The sequence below is a fragment of the Prionailurus viverrinus genome, chromosome A3, assembly GCF_022837055.1.
Source record: "Prionailurus viverrinus isolate Anna chromosome A3, UM_Priviv_1.0, whole genome shotgun sequence".
NCBI lineage: Eukaryota > Metazoa > Chordata > Mammalia > Carnivora > Felidae > Prionailurus > Prionailurus viverrinus.
The window spans coordinates 100,399,142-100,421,841 of record NC_062563.1 but is presented as its reverse complement, the minus strand read 5'-3'; the positions used below and the strand labels follow the sequence as shown (position 1 = coordinate 100,421,841).

The 22,700-nt window shown below is 46.8% G+C and overlaps 1 protein-coding gene across 2 annotated transcripts in view; it reads right to left on the bottom strand.

Moving 5' to 3' along the window:
* TCF7L1 (transcription factor 7 like 1) overlaps positions 1–21,596 on the bottom strand; it is a 158,882-nt gene extending 137,286 nt beyond the window's left edge. For both annotated transcript variants that reach the window (XM_047853063.1, XM_047853064.1), the window contains exons 1-3: positions 21,354–21,596; positions 21,207–21,270; positions 20,864–20,991 (exon numbers count right to left, since the gene is read on the bottom strand). In XM_047853063.1, coding sequence (XP_047709019.1) covers positions 20,864–20,991; positions 21,207–21,270; positions 21,354–21,596 — 435 coding nt within the window. The remainder of the gene's footprint in view (positions 1–20,863; positions 20,992–21,206; positions 21,271–21,353) is intronic.
* Positions 21,597–22,700: the final 1,104 nt, after the last annotated feature.

Here is a 22,700-nt window from a genome sequence, read left to right as displayed (position 1 = left end):
CAGGTACAGCCCCTGCAATGTGTTCATGGAAACTTTACAGGGACCGAGATTACACACACACACGGGACTTTTGGGCGTCTTTACATCTGTGAAACAGTTACTGTGCTCATAAAGATTGCCTGCAGACTTAATTTGGCTTGCACATACAGAGTCCTATTTAGTGCATAAATTTGCCAGGGCAAGCTCCCCAGGTCTAGTCAAAAGTGTGCTCAGGACTCGGCCTGGGCGGGGAGAAGAACACAGGGGGTTCTGTGTGCTCACTCCCTGCACACTCACCTCGAGCACACTTGAGGAAAAGGAAGCTGCCTTGGGGCAGCAGATGGCTGTGGACCATTCTTAAGGAAGAGGGCAGCTTGCCACACGCATGCTTCCCTTCAACTTCATGCGTTAGCAGGTTTGACAAAACTTCGATTTTCCCAGTTCAGAAGAGCTAGCCACGTGGCAGACAAGGCTTGTGTACACGGACATGAGACCATCCGTACGTACCTACCCACTTGCTAATCTAAGTACAAAGGAAGAATAATCACGAAGATGGAGAGGTAAGCAGAGGAGGGGAGGCAAGTATCTACCTTAGAGAGAGGTCTGTTTACCCCGAGTGTTTAAAAACAAGAGTCCTGAACTCTCTTTCTACCTTAGTATGACTTACTTAACATTTGTTTTTAATTTACCCACGATCATAATCTTCACCCCGGACCACGTATAAGCCAAACTTGAACTTGAAAACCAAGCTGGACCTTGTTCTGCCCGCATTAATTAGTGTACAAAGGGGCATCTGATTTCACCCTCCCCTAACAATCTGAAACACTAGTTCCTATTTATGTAACGAACACTGTTAGAATAGGGCTGCAGCCGGGCAAGTGGGTAATGGGCCCTGAGACAGGTATCAGGAAACTAAGGACCCGCTCCTGGCGGACTCACTTCTGCGCCACGGAGACAAGCTATTCCAGGTATGGAGCCTCGTAACTTTATTTTTTTTTTAATTTTTTTTTTTTAACATTTATTTATTTTTGAGACAGAGAGAGACAGAGCATGAACGGGGGAGGGGCAGAGAGAGAGGGAGACACAGAATCGGAAGCAGGCTCCAGGCTCTGAGCCATCAGCCCAGAGCCTGACGCAGGGCTCGAACTCACGGACCTTGAGATCGTGACCTGAGCCGAAGTCGGACGCTCAACCGACTGAGCCACCCAGGCGCCCCAAGGAGCCTCGTAACTTTAAATACGCTGACAGTTCCCTGCTAGCTGAGTGCGCTGAGTAAATTAGGTAGAATTATGAAGAACTGCAGAATTCCAGTTATTCACACTGAAAATGAAGTACCAAGAATATAATGATAGCACAGACCCATCCAGGGTTCCTAAAATGGGTTCTGTGGAACACCAGTCCCAGGAGATGCCACACGGAAATGAAGGATTCTGTGGTTCCTTCATCCATCCAACAAATACTTTTTTCAGTTTATTTATTTATTTTGAGAGAGAGAGAGAGAGAGAATGAGAGGGGAGGGGCAGAGAGAAGAGAGAGAGAATCCAAAGCAGGCTCCGCAGTGCAGAGCGCAAAATCAAGAGTTGGACGCTTCACCGACTGAGCCACCCAGGTACCCCCATCTAACAAATACTTATTGAGGGTTTTCTAAATGCTTGGTGCTATAACTACAATGAAGAACAAAACAGAGCCACTCCCTGACTTCAGTAAGTTTAGGATACAGAGACAAGTATCAGATAATTACTAGGCCACCTATTTACCAACAGTAAAGGGAGCTCATACACAGGGAGTTGAAAACATGCAGCAAGGAACCACATCTGAGTCTGGGAGGCAGAGAGCAGGAGGGGAGACTTACGCTTGTGGGGGGAGGGGGAGTGTAGTATTCCAAACACAAGGCTGGAGGAATCCTGCATAATACACTCCCCTGTTAGAGACTCATGGTAGGGGTGCCTGGGTGGCTCAGTGGGTTGGGCGTCTGACTTTGGCTCGGGTCATGATCTCGCAGTCCGTGGGTTCAAGCCCCATGTCCGGCTCTGTGCTGACAGCTCAGAGCCTGGAGCTTGCTTCATATTCTGTGTCTCCCCCTCTCTCTGAACCTTCCCAGCTCATGCTCTCTCTCTCTCTCAAAAATTAAAAAAAATTAAAAATAAATAAATAAAAATAAAGAGATTCATGGTATACACCAGCATGTTAAAGGCCCAAGAAGTCCTGCAGAAATAAGGCTGAGCATGCCCTACCTATTAACATCCCAAGGATGTTACTCTGGGAAATGCTGATAGAGGCACTATTGTTCTCATAGCCTACAAGAACCTTCCGTATAAAACAAAAGCTCTTGTTCATAGAACTGGAAAACTATGTGTCCTCTCAGAACAGCCAAAATACCTTGGAGTTGCTAATGTAATTCTAAAGTATTTTCCTTGGCACAGACCTATAAAAACATATGGCTTCCACAACTGCTGACACACTCCCAGTATCACAGATGAAGGAAAACCCACAGCTAGAAACCAGCAGGCCAGATTCAAAGGTCTACCTCCAGCACAGACATCTGCTTTATTTTTGAAAAGATGTATGTACAGCCTCAGTACTGGGTGAATTGAGAAAACTTTCAAAAAAGTAAAGTAAAAATGATCAACCACCAATGATCAACTTTACAAAGATTAAACCCTGAAAGATGCCAGACGTGAACAAAGATTGCCCTTGTTAGCCTAAAATGTCCGGGAGGAAGACAGATTTTGCTGTTTATTATACATGATGCATAAAGAAGGAAATGTAAATAAATAACAAATACACATGTGCAAATTTTGTATACAAGGTACTGTGCTAGGGGTGACAATGATCAAAAGGGACAGAGGACAGCCAGGGTGCATAAGAATATGGATTCTAGAAAAGTAGCAATCCAAAACTGAGTATCAGTAAGTGCCCAACGAATGGTGTGGTATAAAGACTAAATTTTAGGGGCGCCTGGGTGGCGCAGTCGGTTAAGCGTCTGACTTCAGCCAGGTCACGATCTCGCGGTCCGTGAGTTCGAGCCCCGCGTCGGGCTCTGGGCTGATGGCTCAGAGCCTGGAGCCTGTTTCCGATTCTGTGTCTCCCTCTCTCTCTGCCCCTCCCCCGTTCATGCTCTGTCTCTCTCTGTCCCAAAAATAAATAAACGTTGAAAAAAAAAATTTTTAAAAAAGACTAAATTTTATAGGAGCTAATGGGCACCTGAGTGACTCAGTCGGTTAAGCATCCGACTCTTGATCTCAGCTCAGGTCTTGATCTCAGGGTCGTGAGTTCAAGCCCTGCGCTGGGCATAAAGTTTACTTTTAAAAAAAGTTTGTGGTTTTGTTGTTGTTGTTGTTTTTAACAATATCTCAGAACTGCTAATGCTAATAATGAGTTTACCTTAACAAAGCCCTTATTGTACCAGACTACTGTTCTCCATGCTTGTGTACAACTTAATTAATCTTTGCAACTATGAGGTAGGTCCTAGGAATATATCAAAATACGGCCTTGGCCTCAGCATTCAATGGAAATGTTACTTAGCTTCAGCTTCAATCTTCAGAAGGGTGAACTTCTGCCTGATCAATGATCATGTGGTGACAGGGGTGACCAACATATTTAAGTAATGTAACAAGGTGAAAAATAAAAAAATGAAGCATGTTTGGATTCGTCATCATTATCTGAACATGCCCTTTCAACGTTTATTTATTTTTGGGACAGAGAGAGACAGAGCATGAACGGGGGAGGGGCAGAGAGAGAGGGAGACACAGAATCGGAAACAGGCTCCAGGCTCTGAGCCATCAGCCCAGAGCCTGACGCGGGGCTCGAACTCGCAGACCGCGAGATCGTGACCTGGCTGAAGTTGGACGCTTAACCGACTGCGCCACCCAGACGCCCCTGAACATGCCCTTTCAAAAAACAGGTTTAGTTTAGTGGAAATCTCCTTATGAGCTTTATCTCTTGAAACGTTATCTGTTGGCAGAATTATGTTATTTTTTATTGAAAGAATAAAATATAAGCATGAAACATATTAATCTTTTACAGAAAACAATTACAATGTACACCTACAATTATTAAGTAGGATTAATTAACTGCATTACTAACATTAAGATTACATTAAAAAAGAGAACAGTAGGGGTGCCTGGGTGGCTCAGTTGATTAAGTGTCCGACTTTTGATTTCAGCTCAGGTCATGATCTCACGGTTCATGGGTTCAAGCCCCTATTCAGGCTCTTTCTCTCACTCTCTCTGCCCCTCCTCTGCTCTCTCTCTTTTTCTCTCTCTCAAAATAAATAAACTTAAAAAAATTTTTTTTTAAAAAGAACAGTATATACTTTTCGAACAAGTGCGTATAAATGTTTTTAAATTACAATAGGCATTCTACTTCTAAACTCTATGGAATTGCTTGGTGTGCTTGTAACATTAAACAGAATAACTTCAAAAAAAAAAAGAGAGTTTAGGGGTGCCTGGGTGGCTCAGTCAGTTAAGCATCCGACTTCAGCTCAGGTCATGATCTCCCAGCTCATGGGTTCAAGCCCTCTACCAGGCTCTGTACTGACAGTTCAGGGCCTGGAGCCGGTTTTGGATTCTGTATCTCCCTCTCTCTCTGCTCCTCCCCCGCTCATGCACACAAACACACTCTCTCTCTCTCTCTCTCTCAAAAATAAATAAACATTCAAAAAAATTTTTTAAGAATTTTATAAAAGGAGGGGGGCACCTGGGTGGCTCAGTCAGTTAAGTATCCGACTCTTGATATCAGCTAAGGTCTTGATCTCAGAGTCTTGAGTTGAAGACCTGCATTAGCCTACTTAAAAAAAAAAAGTTTAAGTAGAATAACGTTCAGAAATTATATGTGCACCCTTAAGGGCACCTGGGTAGCACAGCTGGTAAGGCATTCGACTCTTGATCTCCACCCAGATCATGATGCACAGTTCGTGAGATCGAGCCCCAAGTCAAGCTCTGTAGTGACAGTATGGTGCCTGCTTGGGATTTTCTCTCTTTCTCTCTCTCTCTCTCTCTTAAAATAAATAAACTTAAAAAAAAATGAACCTATAAGCACCCTTAGCATTCATACTATGGTGTCTAAACAACATATTTCACTACAAGGAATCAGAGCTCCTTCTAGAAATAGCTGGTCTGGGATGGGAAATGTGCAAGACGAACCTGCAACATCCTGCCATAACACTAAACAGGGAAACATCAAAGACCACTAGAATTGTATCCAAAGGACTCTGGAGCCAACCTGAAGAGGCTCCCACCAGGTAAAGATGGAACAATTTGAAGTCAATAAAAATAATATTTATAAATGGATTGAAATACATGAAATAGGTTGAAATCCATGAGTTCATAATATTTTAAAAAATAACTTCATTGGTCACCTTTGCAGGTAATAAGAAACCAAATGGAAAACTAGTAAAGAAAGGGAAAGAATGAAGCAGTAAATTGCTTTCCCCTTATGACCTATAGGGATCAGCACACTTTTTCTACAATGGGCTATATAGATCTTTTCAGTTCTGTGGGCTGCATATGGTCTCAGTGGCGACTACACCCCTAAGCCCTTGTATTGAAAAGCAGTCATAGACAATATACAAACAAATGAGCATGGCTGTGTTCTAATAAAACTTTATTTACAAAAATAAGTAGCAGGCTGGATTTAGACTGTAAACCTTAGTTTGCTGACCTTTGATCTAAGTTATAAGGGATAACTTATAGTTTATAATAGTTTATAAGGGATAGTTTATAAGGGATAGTTTCTCTTTTTTTTTAATGTTTATTTTTGAGACAGACAGAGACAGAATGTGAGTGGGTTAGGGGAAGAGAGAGAGGGAGACAGAATCGGAAGCAGGCTCCAGGCTCCAAGCTGTCAGCACAGAGCCTGACGCAGGGCTTGAACTTATGGACTGTGAGATCATGACCTGAGCTGAAGTTGGATGCTCAACCGACTGAGCCATCCAGGTGCCCCCGGAGATAGTTCCTCTATTAAAAAACAGTATAGCTGAGGGGCACCTGGGTGGCTCAACCAGTTGAATATCTGACTTTGGCTCAGGTCATGACCTCACAGTTTGTGGGTTCCAACCCCCACATCAGGCTCTCTGCCATTAGCGCAGAACCATTTTGGATCCTCTGTCTCCCTCTCTCTCTCTCTCTGCCCCTCCCCACCATCTCTCTCAAAAATAAATAAAACACTTAAAAAATTTTTTTAAATACTATAGCTGACAGATGAACAAGGAATGACACAAACAGACTATAACCATTTCAAAACTGCTAATGAAGTAATAATGGACGTGACTGATCATCGGTGGCTGCTAATTTCACAGAGAGACAACCAGACATTAAGTGTCTCATGATATAAGGACAACATCTATGAAAAAGACTTGCAAATTAAAAAGGAGAAAAAGAGAGAGAAATCCAGATCAAGAATCTAAATCTAGGCAACTCCCCTCTACTTGCTGGATGGGATGCTGCCTGAATCAAAAATCACTAAATAAATAATTCAATTCAACAATAAAACCAATTCACTTTAAAACAAAAATCTAAATCCGGCTAACAATTTTCAGGAATTACAAAGGACAGAAAAACATGTTATAGGATATCATGGGGTTGCATTTAACAAAATCCAGACTGTGAGAAAACTCCATAGGACTCATCAGATAAAAACCTAAAAATCTAATTAGGAAGTTCTTTACTTCCTATGAAGAATGTAGAGAAGAATGTCACTGTTGCTACCTCAATATTTCACAAGATTTCAAAACCGTGAATTCACAAATATGCTGTACAGCAACACAGAAACAATCCAGGCACTTACAGAGCTGTGAAATTACTATTCTCCCACGACAATGTCAAACGTTCAAAATGTGACCATCAATTTGGCCACTACCAGAGTAATAATTATTTCTGGCAAGAAACACCAATGGATATTAAAAACGATGGATGAAAGTTTGATGAGAAACGGGCTATTTACATAGTCACGAAGTTATCTTCCCGCAAGACACTTACTAATTACAAAGAGGAGAAATAGTAACTTCCTTGGAGAAACCTGGCAGACATAATTTTTACCAAGTGATCATAAGAAACATCAACTGTAGTGGGAAAAATAGATGGTGTCTCATGAGGAGAAGCACCGAGAAGGGCATGCTATCAACTACATAGGGTTCATGCCCAAAATATACAACCTGAAACTACTCGTGAAGAAACATCTGAAGAAAAGCAGAATTCAAGGTCCTTTTACAAAATAAATGGCTTGTAATCTCCAAAAGTCAAGAACACGAGAGACACAAAACAGACTGAAGAGCTGTTCTAGATTGAAGGAGTCTAAAGACACACAACCAAGTATACCACATGACCTTGGCTCATTCTGGACACCTCATCCCCCAATTTTTTTTTAAGGATTTATTATTATTTTTAAATGTTTATTTATTTACTTTGAGAGAGAGAAAGAGAGAGCAGGGAAGGAGCAGAGAGAGAGGGAAAAAAAGAATCCCAATATGACCAGGGGCTACTTCCCACGAACCACAAGATCATGACCTGAGCCAAAATCAAGAGTCGGATGCTTAATTGACTGAGCCATCTGGTCACCCCTAAGATTTTATTCTTAAGTAATCTCTACACCCAACATGGGTCTTGAACTCACAACCCCAAGATCAAGAGTCAAATGCTCCACCCATTGAGCCAGCCAGGTGCCCCCAAATTCTTTTAAATATTTTCTTTTGCTAGAAAAGACATTGCGAAGACAACCGGCAAAATTGGAATAAGGTCTATAGATGAGACAGTAGGACAAAATTTCCTGATTTTGATAACTATATTGTGGTAATGGTTATCCGTTTTTAGACCTATACATGAAGTTGCCTAGGGGTAAAGGAGCATTGTATTTGCAACTTACTCTCAAATGGTTCAAAGAAAAAGTTATAGAAAGAAAGATAAATAAAACGTAGCAAATGTTAACATTTGGTGAAATCTAGAGGAAAACACATGGGAATTCCTCATACTATCTTGTACTTTCTCTGTGTCTGAAATTATCTCAAAATAAAAAGTTAAAATTAATTAACATATATACTCCATATACATGAACTAATTGTATATATCATTCTGTTGACAACTAATTAATAATTCACATAAACTGGCAATTGTTACAGTAATATGTAACTCTTTCCAAAGGCAATTGATAACCATGTAAGCCCAAAATCTGCATTAAGTACTGAAAGTTGATGTGCTAATTACTTTTGTTTAAGCATTCCTGGTTCTCCCATGACTATACCATTTGAGCATTTCCTATAAAAATATTTCAAGGGATGCCTGGGTGGTTCAATAGTGGGATAGAGCCCTGCATCAGGCTTCACGCTCACAGCACAGAGCCTGTTTGGGATTCTCTCTCCCTCGTGCTCTCTCTTTCTAAATAAATAAATAAATAAACTTTAAAAAAATATTTTAAAATAGTGCAAGAAAACATCCACTTATTAAGATATTGACTAAAAGTCTTGGCCGCTAAACATCTTAATAAAGTTGTAATAATACTATAAATTATTCTGATGACATTAGTCATTTCTTTTTATATCCCAGAGATTCTATGATGCATTTAGTTTTAGCCTTGTACAAACCCTGGTTTTAAAATGCAGTCTATTTAGCCAAAATTTTAATCCAGTAACCTTCAAATACACCATTATCCCCATTTTGCCAAAGAGTGCCCTAGGGCCACAGGGGCACAGAGCCAGACCATGGCTGGGCTGAGATTCAAGGCCAAGACTCAAGACTCAGACCCTTTAGCCAGATTGCCTCCCAGAGGGAAAAGGAGAGGCCTGTCAGTTTGCTCCTCTACCCCTCAGGCCTTGCACTGCCCTCCACACAAGTTCCTCTCTCCTCTTTCAATGTCAAGCAAAAGCAACTGCTTATTAAGAGGCTTTCCCAAACTCCAGGTGCTCTTACCATCCCAGCCCCTCCCTGCATTAACTCTCCTTAGGAGGGTCTGGGAACACCCCTGCTATCATGATGCCTTTCCAAGCTTCAGCACCAGCATCTCCCTGACAAGCATTTTACAACACAAAAGCTTATGGTGTCAAGTGTTTTCGTGTCACATATCTTTAACACTCCTGCTCTAATGCTCTACCTCTCCTCCATGGATTCCTCCTGGAAAACAGTTAAATAGATAAGCAAAGACTCTATCCAATATACACAGAAAATCATACTCTGGGGTGCCTGGCTGGCTCAGTTGGTGGTGGAGCGTGTGACTCTTCATCTCATGGTTGTGGGTTTGAGTCCCACGTTGGGTGTAGAGGCTGCTTGAAAATAAAATCTTAAAAAAAAAAAAAAAGAGAAAGAAAGAAAGAAAGAAAGAAAGAAAGAAAGAAAAAATGCATACATGTGCAAGAAAGTGGGGCTGGTCAGGAGTAGGAAGCAGACAACAGACCACAGACCAAGTCAACAGATGCACATGACGATCTTACATATATGGTATCTAAGGAACCAAGTTTACTGCCTCAAGATATGAGAAGAAAAACACAAGGGGGATTGGAGGGAATAGATTAAGCAAAGCTGCAGTGCACAGCAAGGCAAAGAAAGATGGAGACAACAATGAACTCCATCTCTGAAACTGTAAAGAGACCAGCCATTAAAGTTCTGACTATCCCAGGCAGAAGCAGGGATTAAAAGTGCCTCCTCTGTGATAGGGCTGGAAATGACACCGAAAGGAACAAATGCAGAGATGTTACTCCTCGCTCATCTCTTACTTGTACGCACTACTGCTTTGTGAATTGTTCCAAATCGCATTTTCACATTAACTTGGTTGCCAACTCTCAGTACAGGGACAGTCTTGGACTGTGGCTGGAATGATGGCCCTAACACTTCCCACACAGGTGATCCTGGCCCTGCACTTAGGCTCTATCGCAGCTTACTCAGGGATAAAAGAGAGCTTCCGGTAGTAGTCACGCAAGTGTCCCATGTGGTAACAGTTGTAAACAGTGTGACATAGTGCCCTGGAACACTGCAGGTGCTTATAGGGCTGTTTTTTTTAAATGTTGATGTTAAATATTCATGCTGTCAACATTCAACAAATGTCTGTGAGTCACTTTTTTTTTAATTTTTTTAATGTTTTAATTTTTGAGAGAGAGAGAGAGAGAGAGAGAGAGAGAGAGATGGAGACAGAATGCAAGCGGGGGAGGGGCAGAGAGAGAGGGAAACACAGAATCCGAAGCAGGTTCCAGATTCTGAGCTGTCAGCACACAGCCTAACACAGGGCTCGAACTCATGAACTGCAAGATCCTGACCTGAGCTGAAGTTGGACACCCAACCGATGAGCCACCCAGGTGCCCCTGTAAGTCACTTTTCATGAGTCAGGTGTTACAGTTTAATAAAGAAGTATTTTGAGGTGTACTTTCCTTGTAGCACTGCTTTCTGCAGGGCTTGCTGTAGACCCCTGGGAGCAGTGGAGAAAGTAAAGCCCAGTGATGCAGCTGAGCAAATCCTAGTCCTGCTTCCATTCTTCCTAACTGTTTGATCCAGGCAAGTTCACGATCATCCTGAGCTTATGCTCCTCATGGGTGGGGTGGGCCGGGCCGGATGCTCCCTTCCAGCTCAGAGGGCTACAGGGTACCCAGGCAGAGGGTCCTTGCAGAGGAACCTGAGGGAAGAACACCCAACCCACCCTAGCAGGTATGCGTTATAAATCTGACCTTAGTGACCCCAATGTACACTTTTTGCAATTTATGGAGAAGAATGTAGTCCCAAACATCAGAAATCACTACTGCCAACAAATATGGACTTGTAAACTGATCTGCTTTTCACACCATTGATTCCTACTTCTTTTTTCTTCCTCATTTCTTCCTCATCTTTTTTTTTTTTTTTTTTAAAGTAAGCTCTATGCCCAGTATGGAGCTTGAACTCACAACCCTGAGACCAAGAATCACATGCTCCACTCACTGAGCCAGCCGGGCAGCCCTAGATCCAACTATTTTTAAAAATTTTTTAATCACAGTTTCTATCTCTCATATTTATGCTTTTTTGTTTTCCACACATTTTTTTATAGACGTTCCTACAAATAATGACCCCATTCACTGTATGAGGTTTAAGACATTTATCTCACTAAGATATAGTGTCTTGCAATAGCCAGATCTCAAGAAGGGCTTACTTAGGACCCCAAGTGCCTCCCCAGCTTCTATCAACCATACTCAGAAGCCCTTCTAATTAATCTTTCCACCATGCTATTGTTTTCAAAAAGAAACCACCTGAAAGATAATTTGGGAAGTGAAAGAAAAAGCACTGAATTACCTGAATCCTGATGTCAAACCATCTTACACACACACACACACACACACACACACACACACACAGAAAGGGGAGTAAGGAGGAGACTAATACATTCTCTGTAATTCTTAAAATAATTCTGTGTAAATGTTTAGTTATTTATTTCTTTAATACTCAAATTTACTGTAATAGTTATAAATGACTGGGACTGATTTTTAACTTAGCTTTAAAAAGGCAACCAATTTATACAGTATTTTATAAAATAAATAACAGGGAAATAATATTTGCATACTCGGTTCACCAGAGCTCGGTTTATTAACCAAACTATGTTGTAATCCAAGTGGCAGGGGTAGCAAGCACGTTTATGCCTCCCCCTTCTTCCACACCAAAGACACACTGTGTAATCTTCCAACCCTCGCCCACTTCAACAAGGAAAAACTGTCCCAAGTTCAAAACAGTTCCAATGTTAGTAGATAACCACTTTTTTCTCCCAAAGAGGGTAATGAGTGGTGGTAAAGCTCTGGGGGCCACCCATTAAAGGTTATTTAAGTCTTCCGGAGCACAGTCGTGATAGAACAACTCAAACCCCAGCCACTCACTCACACACGGTCTATTTGGGAAGGCACATTCCCAGGTCTGGTTCATAAAGTCGGAACAAATGTGCCACCCTCCACCCCAACTGGTAACTCACATCAGGATTTCTGAACTGCGAAACAAAGGTCAGCTGTCCTCCCAAGAGGAGGAGTTAGTTACATCAGGCCTGTGGGTAAAGTCACAAGGGTGGAACGGGGAACACCTAGACTTTAAACTCACAACCAAGTTCAAATCTTTGCACCGGTCGATTATCAGTAGCATGACCTTGAACAAGATACTTGACCTCTACTAATCTGCCTGCACAGCAGCAAAATAGGAATAAGTATCTATTTCATAGCAGGTCAGAAGCTATGAGAAATATTAAGGTTTTAGCAGCTACTGCCAAGCGCTTTCCAAATGGGGTGGAGCTCTTAACGCCCCTCAGGAAGAGCAAATGAGAGCACCCACTTTACCGTACATTTGCCAGCACTTAAAAATCTCATTAAGACAAAATCTCTGGTAATTTGGTGGGCCAAAAAACCAAAACAAAATAAAACAAAAAAGATTCTTTTCTTTTCTAGCATTGTTTGACTACCTGGGAGGTTGAACACAGTTTCACATATGTGGTGGTCATTTGTAGTTTCTTCTTTTGGGAATTCTTTGTTTATATTTATTTTATGGTTACCTTCCACAATTATGGTGAACACTTGGTGCCTTGTTCCTCTTGAATGAGACAGAGTTCTAAAATGCTATAGTTCTGGGGCGTATGGGTGGCTCAGTTGGTTAAGCGTCCGACTCCTGATTTTGGCTCAGAGCATGATCCCAGGGTCATGAGATCGAGCCCCATGCTGGGCTCTGTGCTGAGTGTGGAGCCTGCTTGGGATTTCTCTCTCCCTCTGCCCCTCTCCCCTGCTCACACACACACTCTTTCACTCTCAAAATAAATAAATAACAACAACAACAACAAAACAACTTCAAAATGCTATAGCACAGTTTGAAAGCATGAATGGGAGTTCATTTCCTGTCCTGAGGACTCCAGATAACTAAAGTTAGCACCCCTTATCACTTCCACAAAAGGTCCTGAAAAGGGCCATGTTTAGGAAGACATTTGTAGGATTTTATTTTCAAACTCTGAAATGTATTTCTAAACAAACTGTTCATCTTCCCATGAAAATCTGTAGGCTACATACATAATGAAAAGAAAAAATTTAAGATTCTGAAATTTATTTTAGAACCTTAAAGGTATCTATCAACTGAGCTAACTCAGAGCATTCTAACAACTTATGAGTCTAAGAAAGAAACTGTACAGCATCCCAGAGCTGTTCACTAAGTAGCACATGTGGTAGAGAGGAAAAGGCAAGCCCCCTTTACTTCCCTGTGTTCCCTTCATCCCCGAATGCCGAGGGTTGGGAAATTGCATTTATATCACTGTCCCTTAAATCCAATCCAGTTTGGGAGAAAACAATAAAACATGGAACATATAATGGGGCACCTGGGTGGCTCAGTCGGTTAAGCGTCTGACTCTTGACTTCGGCTCACGTCATGATCTCATCTTGATTCGTGAGATCGAGCCCCACATTGGGCTCTGCACTGACAGTGCGGAGCCTGCTTGGGATGCTCTCTTTCCCTCTCTCTCTGCCCCTCTCCCTCTCTCTCTCTCAAAAATAAATCAACATTAAAAAATAATAATAAACATGTGAGACATTTAAAAACCTCCTCCTAAAATACATGATCAGGTTAGCCAATTGGGGGCAGTTTTCTATAAGCTTTTAAGCAGTCAGTCCTTTTCCAGCCCCAATTATTTATCATACCTCAGTATCTGCTCCTGACAGCAAAGGAGTTGTATTTTGATTCCACCTTTATCATCCTTCAAAATCAGCCAGCCCCAGACATTAAAAAGAGGAAACACTTACCAGGTGGGTCCTATCTTCCAATCAATGCCCAAAGGTTCATCATTTAACATGTAGCTAGAAGGTTCCCAACGTTTTTGGTTTTATAGTGGGGTGAAGAGGAAGGGCCCCTACTGACGACATGTCCAAGACTCCCGCTCCAGCCACCCTGCCCTGATTTGAGGACACAAAGCCATCCAACCATCCAAGGAACTGCCCCTCAATTTCGACCAGCTCCACCTCTGCACATACATCCCCATCTTCAACTCTTGGGCGAGTCTGTAAAACTGGAAGGACATCTACTGCTGAGCGTCCTCCATCCATGAAAGAAGACTGCCTTCTTCCCAGTTCCATTCTCATTTCCCCTTCCCCCTCATCTTCTCCATTCATCTTCCACCCTAGCCCACTGCCCTATGAACAGGCTCCCACGCCAGCATCCCAAACACACCCTCTCCAAGGCCCGCGGCTCTTCCCTTCCCTCTACTTGCCATAGCCAAACATCTTAAATGGGTTGTCCAGGTGACAGTAGACAGGAAATGTGTAAGGTACACAGGGGTAGAGAGGGAAGTCTGGTCTGGGGTTCCGGCTAAGTGAGGGACGGGCCACTACCTGGGACCAGTCCACAACACAGCACCCGGGCACCCGACTGGGAAGTGCTGAGCTAGTACCTCTGCCTCCCCGGCTTCATCACTCCCGTTGCCTGAACTGCTGGTCTCAGTGGGCACCAACAGCTTCCTGTTGCTAAATTCCCAAAGCTCCTCTTCATTCCACCATCTTCTTGTCTCCTCTCTCTGTGGCATCTGACAGTGAGGACCAGCTTCCATAATGTCACAGGACCTGGGCGCTCCTCTTACCTTGGCAAAAGCTCCTTTCCATCCTGCCTCAGGAACTTCTTTCTCTGCTCGGAGCAGCCTGTCCCTTCTTCTCTGGCTCGCTTGCATCATCCCGATCTGCAGTTTCATCTATCCACGCATCACCTGCTCACACCCCAGGTGTCTCCAATGAAACTTAGCAGTTCCTCCAAATGAAAAGACCCTCGCAGCCTGTGAGTTCTGCTGTTCCCAGAGTAGTCAATGAGCATCCGTTCGGGGGGGGGGGGGGGGGGGGGCAAAGATGGCACACCAGGGTCCCACATGGAAGAAGTCATTCCCTCGGAGGCACCGAGGCTCAGACATCAAGAGTTAAGTGTGACATCAGCCACTTTCTGCCTTAGGTTACTTCCCCTCCCCGCATAAATTCAAGTCACCATTCCAGTCTCTCCCATCCTACCCTTCCTCTCCATCCAGTTACTCTTGGGAGCACTTTTCACATCACCCCAGACTCCTGTGAGTCTCCTAACCCTTGTAGCTCCTTTCAGATCTTCTCCCTCCAATCACTATAGTCTAGGCAAACGTACTAGCCACATCACTTCCCAGTGTAATTTTCTATGGTTCTCAGCCACTTCCTGAGTAAGCCCAGATTCTTGCATGACATTCAAGGCATCCCATGCCCTGGCCCCTCATCATGCAGCCAAATGGAGTAACTTGTATTACCCCAGACACTCCTGAACTTTTTGCCTTTGCTCTCCCAGTGCTGGCTTCCACCTCATGATTGGGGTGAAGGAAGACTTAACACTTCTCACTCCTGCATGTTTAAAATTTTTTTATAATTAACAAGAATTACATTGAATTAAAGAATGACTGGGGCGCCTGGGTGGCTCAGTCGGTTAAGTGTCCGACTTCGGCTCAGGTCATGATCTCACAGCTCATGGGTTCAAGCCCCGTGTCGGGATCTGTGCTGACAGCTCGGAGCCTGGAGCCTGCTTTGGATTCTATGTCTCCCTCTCTCTCTGCATCCCTGTCATCTGCTCAGGCTCTGTCTCTCTCCCTCTCTCAAAAATAAATAAACATTAAAAAAAATAAAATAAAGAATGACTGAGTTTCAGGGACTAGTTGTTTGTTTGTTTTTAAAGATTTTATTTTTTAAGTAATCTCTACACCCAGTGTGGGACTTGAACTCACAACCCCAAGATAAGGAGTCACATGCTTTACCAACTCAGCTAACCAGGCACTTCAGGGACTAGTTTCAAACAATTTCTTCTCCCTAAGTTCCTTGATCATACTAGCCCAAAACAACTTTTCTTCAACAAGCTTATTTTTTTTTTTTGATGTTTATTTACTTTTTGAGAGAGAGAGAGAGACAGACAGACAGAGAGAGAGCATAAGCGGGAGAGGGGCAGAGAGAGAGGGAGGCACAGAATCTGAAGCAGGCTCCAGGCTCGGAGCTGTCAGCACAGAGCCCGATGCGGGACTCGAACTCACAGACTGTGAGATCATGACCTGAGCTGAAGTCAGACACTCCACCGACTGAGCCACCCAGGTGCCCCAACACTACTTCAATTTTTAAGCCCTTTAGGGCAAAGCTGGATCTACTTCATCATATCTCCCATATCCCTGAGCCACTGCCATGATAGGTCCTCAGTAAATATCAGATGAAATTGAAGAATTATGAATTAATCTTAAGAATGCCAATCTAAATTTCCCCAGTTTGGCAAGTAAAGTTGACTCTAAATTGGAATGACTATATTGGACACCTGGGTGACTCGGTTAAGTATCCAATTCTTGGTTTCGGCTCAGGTCATGATCTCACAGTTCGTGGTTCAAGCCCTGTGTCGGGCTCTGCGCTGACAGCATGGAGCCTGCTTGGGATTCTCTCTCCCTCCTTCTCTCTCCGCCCTACCCTGACTCGCATGTGCACACACGCTCCCTCTCTTTCTTGCTCTCAAATACATAAATGAAACATTTTTAAAAAATAAATAAATTGGAATATAAGTAGGATATCTGCATTATATATATTTGGATTATTGCATCTTCCAGTGAGTCAATCATTATGTCATTCTTTAGGTCACAATTTTGTAACTTTGCACATCACTATAAAGGCAGGAACACTATGTTAAAGGTTACTTTTTGTTAGTGTACCAGCCTACTTTCTCCTCAAGAATCCCAAGAAGGGAGATCGATGAAGAATGAGACCAGCCTATAACTTTCCAACACTAAAGCAAGTCAGGTAACCCTGCCAGATCCACCTACTCAAAGAAAAAAGACTGACAGGGTTCAAGTCCCCTCCACCGAACTGCTCATTTGTCCCAGCAATCCAAGTGCCAAAAGTTCCGCCACACAGGCAGGGCCCTTGCAAAAGCTCATTCCATGTAAAAAAAACCCTCATTAAACCCTGAGTTATATTTAGAAAAACATGGAACAGAAGTTATATTTAGATGAAATGGCTTTAAAGAATTTTACCAAAAGCAGCATGTTTATACTGATCTTCCAGAAGAAAAAGATTTACTTATCAGCTTTTACACACAGCTTCTAAAGACAGACAACTTCTCTATCTGTACACATAGATTTCTGCTTGGGTTCCTTCATGTTGGGCAGAAAACCAGAGCATCCAGGATACTTGCAAGACCTCCCATGGGAAGCGACAGGATAGGAAGGACTGAAAAACATGCACACGTTTGGAGAACAGAACAACTTCATACAGAAGCCTGAGTCGAATGGTGTCCAAGAAAGGTGCCAGCAATGCGATGCTTGAGCTGCATGACAGTGGTTCTTAAATTCATGAACTGGAACCCCAAGCCATAGACTCCCTTGACAACTATACCCAGAAGTGTTCTTTTCCAAAATGCCATTAGCACACATGTCACGGTCAAACTACCCTCTACCATTTCATAGCTAAGTCACCGAATCACATTCAACATCTTCTTTTTGGCTCTTATTAGTCTTACACTATTTTTTTTTAACTCTTTAACATTTATTTATTTTTGAGAGAGAGAGGGAGACACAGAATCTGAAGCAGGCTCCAGGCTCTGAGCTGTCAACACAGAGCCCGACGCGGGGCTCGAACCCACGAACCAAGAGGTCATGACCTGAGCTGAAGTCGAATGCTTAACCCAGTGAGCCACCCAGGCGCCCCAGTCTTACACTATTTTTGACATCCACTTTCCTCTGTGTTGGCTTACATTTTCCTAACAAAAAAACTAGTCAACAGCACCAAGGTGGTTTAGAAAACTTGTGAAGCCTTTTCATGAATGAATGTGTCATTTCAGGGTGGCTTTTGGAGGGAGTGAAAGACGGTTTGTGGCAGTTATTCATCTCTTCATAGGCCACAGGGTCCCCAGGGCTCCAGAGGAGAATGAATCATGGCTTGGAGGCTTGGCACACACCCCAGGCTAAGGGGACCTCTTCTCTAAAGAGCCTCAGGAAGAGGCCACTTCCCAGCCTCCCAGCCAAACCAGAGTGGAGGGCAAAGGTAACGCATGGGGAAGACAAGTCCAAACTGCGGGACTGGCCAGCCCCCAGTCATCCCAGCAGGAATTATGCCAGTGCATGAGGGTGCGGCAGCCCTCTTGCTTGCTATTCCTACGGCCAATTAACACCCTGAAAACCTCCAGCCAACCCCTACTTTTGCTTGTGGCTTGGTATTTCCAGAAAGTGTGAGAACAGCAGAGAACTGAAGTCACCCAGTTTTGTACTACTTAGAGGCTTTAGAGTAGCAACGCCTAAGGTTGTGAAATCTAGTAGTAAAACAAAAAAAGACCCAGGATGCCAAAAGGGAGAGCAGATCATATATTCCAGGCACCCCTCTGCGTCCAGCTTCAGTTACCTCCCTCTCCCCTCTTCTACCCCTTATCTATGTACATTCATTTTACCAGGCTTGGACCCCAAAAGAGGACCACTTGGTCTGCACCTATAGTTTGCCTACCGTGAAAATCACATTAATTACGTTAATATAATCATCCACAGGAAAAGTATCCTCTTGACCCTATAGTCCAGACAATCAAGTGCTTAAGTGTTTCCTCACTTGCTTTCTGAAAAGCCCATGATGTTCAAGGATAGGGTCAAAATTAGCAGGTTCTATTGAGCTCATCTAACTGCAGGAAACTCCCCCAGTATATCAATAAATTTTGAACCAGGCAGGCCTAACACAATTAAAGGCACAGAAGGGGCACAGAAACTACAGGGAGATTGAACTTACTTCTATACGGGAAGTTCACCAGGGAGACCAGATTATGTAGGAGAGTGGGACAGGGTACACTAAGATCTTTAGGAAAGGTCGACAACAGGGACTTGAGTGTCCCTGGAGGCTTAAAAGAAGGATGGTGACATGGGCCAGGGCAGTGAACAGCTGCAGGAATGAGCAGGGACAGTCAGAGAGACATGCAGAGGAGAAGGTTGGCTTCTCCAAGGAGGGCTCCAAAATTCCCACGCAGGCCTGGATTTAGTAATCAGAAATCCTCAGGACCAGCAAGAAATCAGCCTGTGGAAGTTCTGAGGCAAAAGAACATGTAAGATGGAAGAAAGAAAGAAGGGCAGTAGAAGATGGTGGAAAGACGGGAACCGACACAAACAGAAAACCAGTCCCCCGGAGGCTCTTGGGGTGGGGGTGGGGGGAGCAACAGATGAAGACAGGCAGTTGTCAGAGTTCTCCTTCAAAGAGGAAGAGTCAAAGCACCCCAAAGAGAAACGGGTAGGTGGAAGGAACAGCCTGCTTGAGGGAAAAACTGGTCATATTTGGGACACTTCTGGTGACTTGGTCTGCACCAGGACCTGGATCAGTGCTGACTCTTTAATGCCTCCCAGACTCCTCTCTCTAGACATCTAATGGTAAATGGAAAAATGGGACTTTGTTACAGGAACCCTAGCAAACCTGAGCTTCCAAAACCCTTTTAGAACTCAGCTACATCGGTGCACAAAGAAGAGAATCAGTGAACACCTAAACAAAGTCGCTGCTGCTTGTTTTGCTCAACTTTTTACTTTACCCACTTTCAATATGAATGAGAAAAGGCACCAGTCAGACGCCCATATCCAGCTTATATTCAGGACTTCCCGGGGTGCTCCAAAGAAGGGACAAAGCTGCGGGGCTTTCCCGGTTAGAAAGATGAAGGTGTGTGGTCCCACGCCCCTCTCCCCAGGTCAGAGCCCCCCACCTCCACTCCATATCCCTTCCGGCCAGGAGAGCGCCTCCACTCTCCATCGACCCTGTACCATGACAGTAGGGAGCGCCCATTCAGTACAGAGCGTTTCTCAGGCGGCCCTTTAATTATGACCATTATTTAAGGACAGCTTAAGCATAAAGTGAGTTTGTCAGGCCTGCTCCTGAGGCGCCAACACCTCCCGCCCCCGAAAAAAGAACGAACTGGCGTGCACTGGCAAGCAAAGAGAACCACTACGGTGCTCGTGGGGCCCAAGGGACGGCGGCGCGCAAGAGTCCGACAACAGTCACAGTCTCAGTAGGTAGGTGCTCACCGAAGATCTGCTATCGGACCTAGCACCTGAGCAGCTGGCCCTGGGGTGGGGTGAGGTGGCGGCGGCTCGGGGGACACAAAGGCCTTGCCTGCCCAGGGCTGCTCCCCTCGCGACGCGGGGGGCGCGAGTTTAGGGCCAGGGAGGGGGCGATGGAATCCGCCCTCATTTGCACGTCGTCTGGGGCCCGGTCAATTTGCTTAATCACGGCTCTAAATGCCAGCGCGCAGCACACAATGCGCGCCCATTAACAGGTTTAAAGTGTCGCAGCGCTCGCTTTAAATGAGAAAAGCCGGCAACAAAGGGGGAAAAAGCCAAGTTCCTCAACTTGAAGAATGCCTCGGGTCACCCTCGAAATCATCTAGGCGAGTTTAAAATCCCAAACTCCACAGAACAGTTGAGGCCCCCGCTCGACGGCTGGGGGTAGGGAGGGGGGTGTGAATAATCCGCCACGAATACTGGGTTTCTTAGGAACGAACTCGCAGCAGCCCAGTGAAACTGGAGTCTGGGGCAACGTCGCCAAGCCAGCTCCCCCAGCCCACTGCCCAACTGCCAGGGAAAGCTGACGGATTTCCAGGAAGGAAAGGGAGACACCCCCCCCCCCCGACCCCCGTCCAAAAGCGGGCACAAATCCAAGTTCTCCTTTACTACCAGCAAAGAATTTTGGAGGCCAGGGAAGACCCCCAGAAATGGACCCCAAAGCCTCTTCCCCAGTAGAAGGGTAAATTTTAAAGGAACTTTACTTTCCTGCAAGCACTGGCCAGCGCAGCCTAACGCTCGGCAGCCACAGAATAGTTCAACTCCGCAAACTCGTTCTGCCCAGGATCCTCCCGAGACGGCCCCATCCCCCACCCCGTCGCCGAGCCCGGGGGCGCATCCCGCCGGCCCGGCCCCCCACCCGCCCCGGCGCGGCCCGACCCGCACTCACCGTGCGCGCTCCTCCCGGAGACAGGGGTCCGTTGGAGAGGTACGGACTGCTCAAGTCCGGGATCATCAGGAACGGGTACCCAGGGTACGGGGGGCCCTTAAAGAACGCGCCGTCCTGGGGCCTTCTCACTGCGGGTGAGACCGAGGCGGGGGTGAGGCCCGGGCCGCCGGGACAGCGCAGCGGCAGGGGACCCGGGGCGGGGACCGCGCTCCAGGACGGCTGTGGCCGCGGGGGACGGAGAGCAGGGGCACGGCCACGGGGCGAGGGGAACCGTGGGCGGCCTGAGCGGAGGCGCTGGGCGCAGCGGGGCCCGCGCGTGGGGGCTGCCCAGACCCGCACGTACCTTCGGCGAAATAGTCCCGCGGCTTCTGGAAGGCGTCCCGGGCGGGCTGCGGACGCCTCTCCGCCTGCGGAGGAGACACAAAGGCGAGGGCGGGTGAGCGGGCGCGGGGCCGGGGTCCCCCGGGGTCGGCCCCGGGAGCCTCCTTACCTCCGAGTCCGAGCTGCTGCTCTGGTTCTCCGACTCGTTGACCAGGGACGACTTGACCTCGTCCAGGTCCCGCTGCGCCGAGGCACTGTCGCTGCTCGGCTCCTGCTCCTCGCCCCCCTCGTCTTGGAAGGGGATCAGCTCGTCGTTCGCCCCGAGGTCGTCCCCTCCGCCGGCCGCCCCGGCGCCCGAGCCGCCGCCGCCGCCGCCGCCTCCCCCGCCGCCGCCGCCGCCGAGCTGGGGCATGGTGGGGCCGCGGGCCGGGGCCGCCGCTCTCCGAGCCCCTCGCCGCCCGCGCCCGGCCCGGCCCGGCCCGGCGCCCGCCCCTCCCTCCCTCCCTCCCGCTCGCCTGCCCGCTCGGCTCGCCGCCGCGGCGGCCGCAGCAACAAAGTTTGACAGGGCGTGGCCCCGCGGGAAGCGGGCCGGCGCGGCCGGGCCGGGGCGGGGGCGGCTCGGCTCGGGCCCCTCCGGCAGCGCCCAGCCCAGGGCTCCCCAACTCGCCGCCGCCGCCTGCTCCGCCGGGGCGTCCCAGCGCCTGGCCCGCCGGGGAGGGGCGAGCGGCGAAGGAAGGAGGGATCGCCGGGCTGGGCAGGGGGGCCGGAGGGAGGAGCCCCGGCTGCAAGCTGACACCCGCGCGCCTCGCGGAACCCAGAGAGCTCCGGCGCGCACACACTCACTCGCATTCACCCTCGCACACCGCTCACTCACACCTTCCGGGGGCTGCGCCTCCCCGCCGCGCGCACCCCCGCGCCCCCAGCCTCGTCCTGGCCCCCTCCCTTGCGCCTCGCCACGCACCCCCGGCAGTCCTTCCCCACCCTCCGCCCCACCCCTCCCACCCCCTAAGCATCCCCTAACTTTCTTCCAAAGAACCCCCACAACTCCTCACCGCTTCCACACACCCCTCCCACCGCATCGGCGCGCTGGCGGGCGGCACTGCCCCCTGCGGGAAAGCTTCGGACACACAGACTGGCCGCGGACACTCGCCTGGGGTTCCTCGGAGCCCTGGACCCCGCCAGCCTGCTCGCCCTCGCCAGATGCGTGGGGCAGAGGATCGGGCCTATTTATGGCATCCCGGAATACGCCGGGTGGCCTTCTGCTCCTGCTCCCGTGGGGTTCCAACGCGCCCCCTCCCTAGCCCGGGTTTTTGACCTTGTTCAGGTGCCTAAAGTCACCCGCCACTAAAATCCCATAGATCACCTGCGCCCCATAGTTCCCGACCGGGTCCTTCCTTAAACGAACAACTCAGTCTTGGCTTCAGAAAGGGTTCGGATTTGGTTCGTTGCGAAGGAAAATTGAGTGCTGGTGATCTCTGGAGTCGTTCACAAAGCTGCCTCGGTAGCCAAGGAGCAT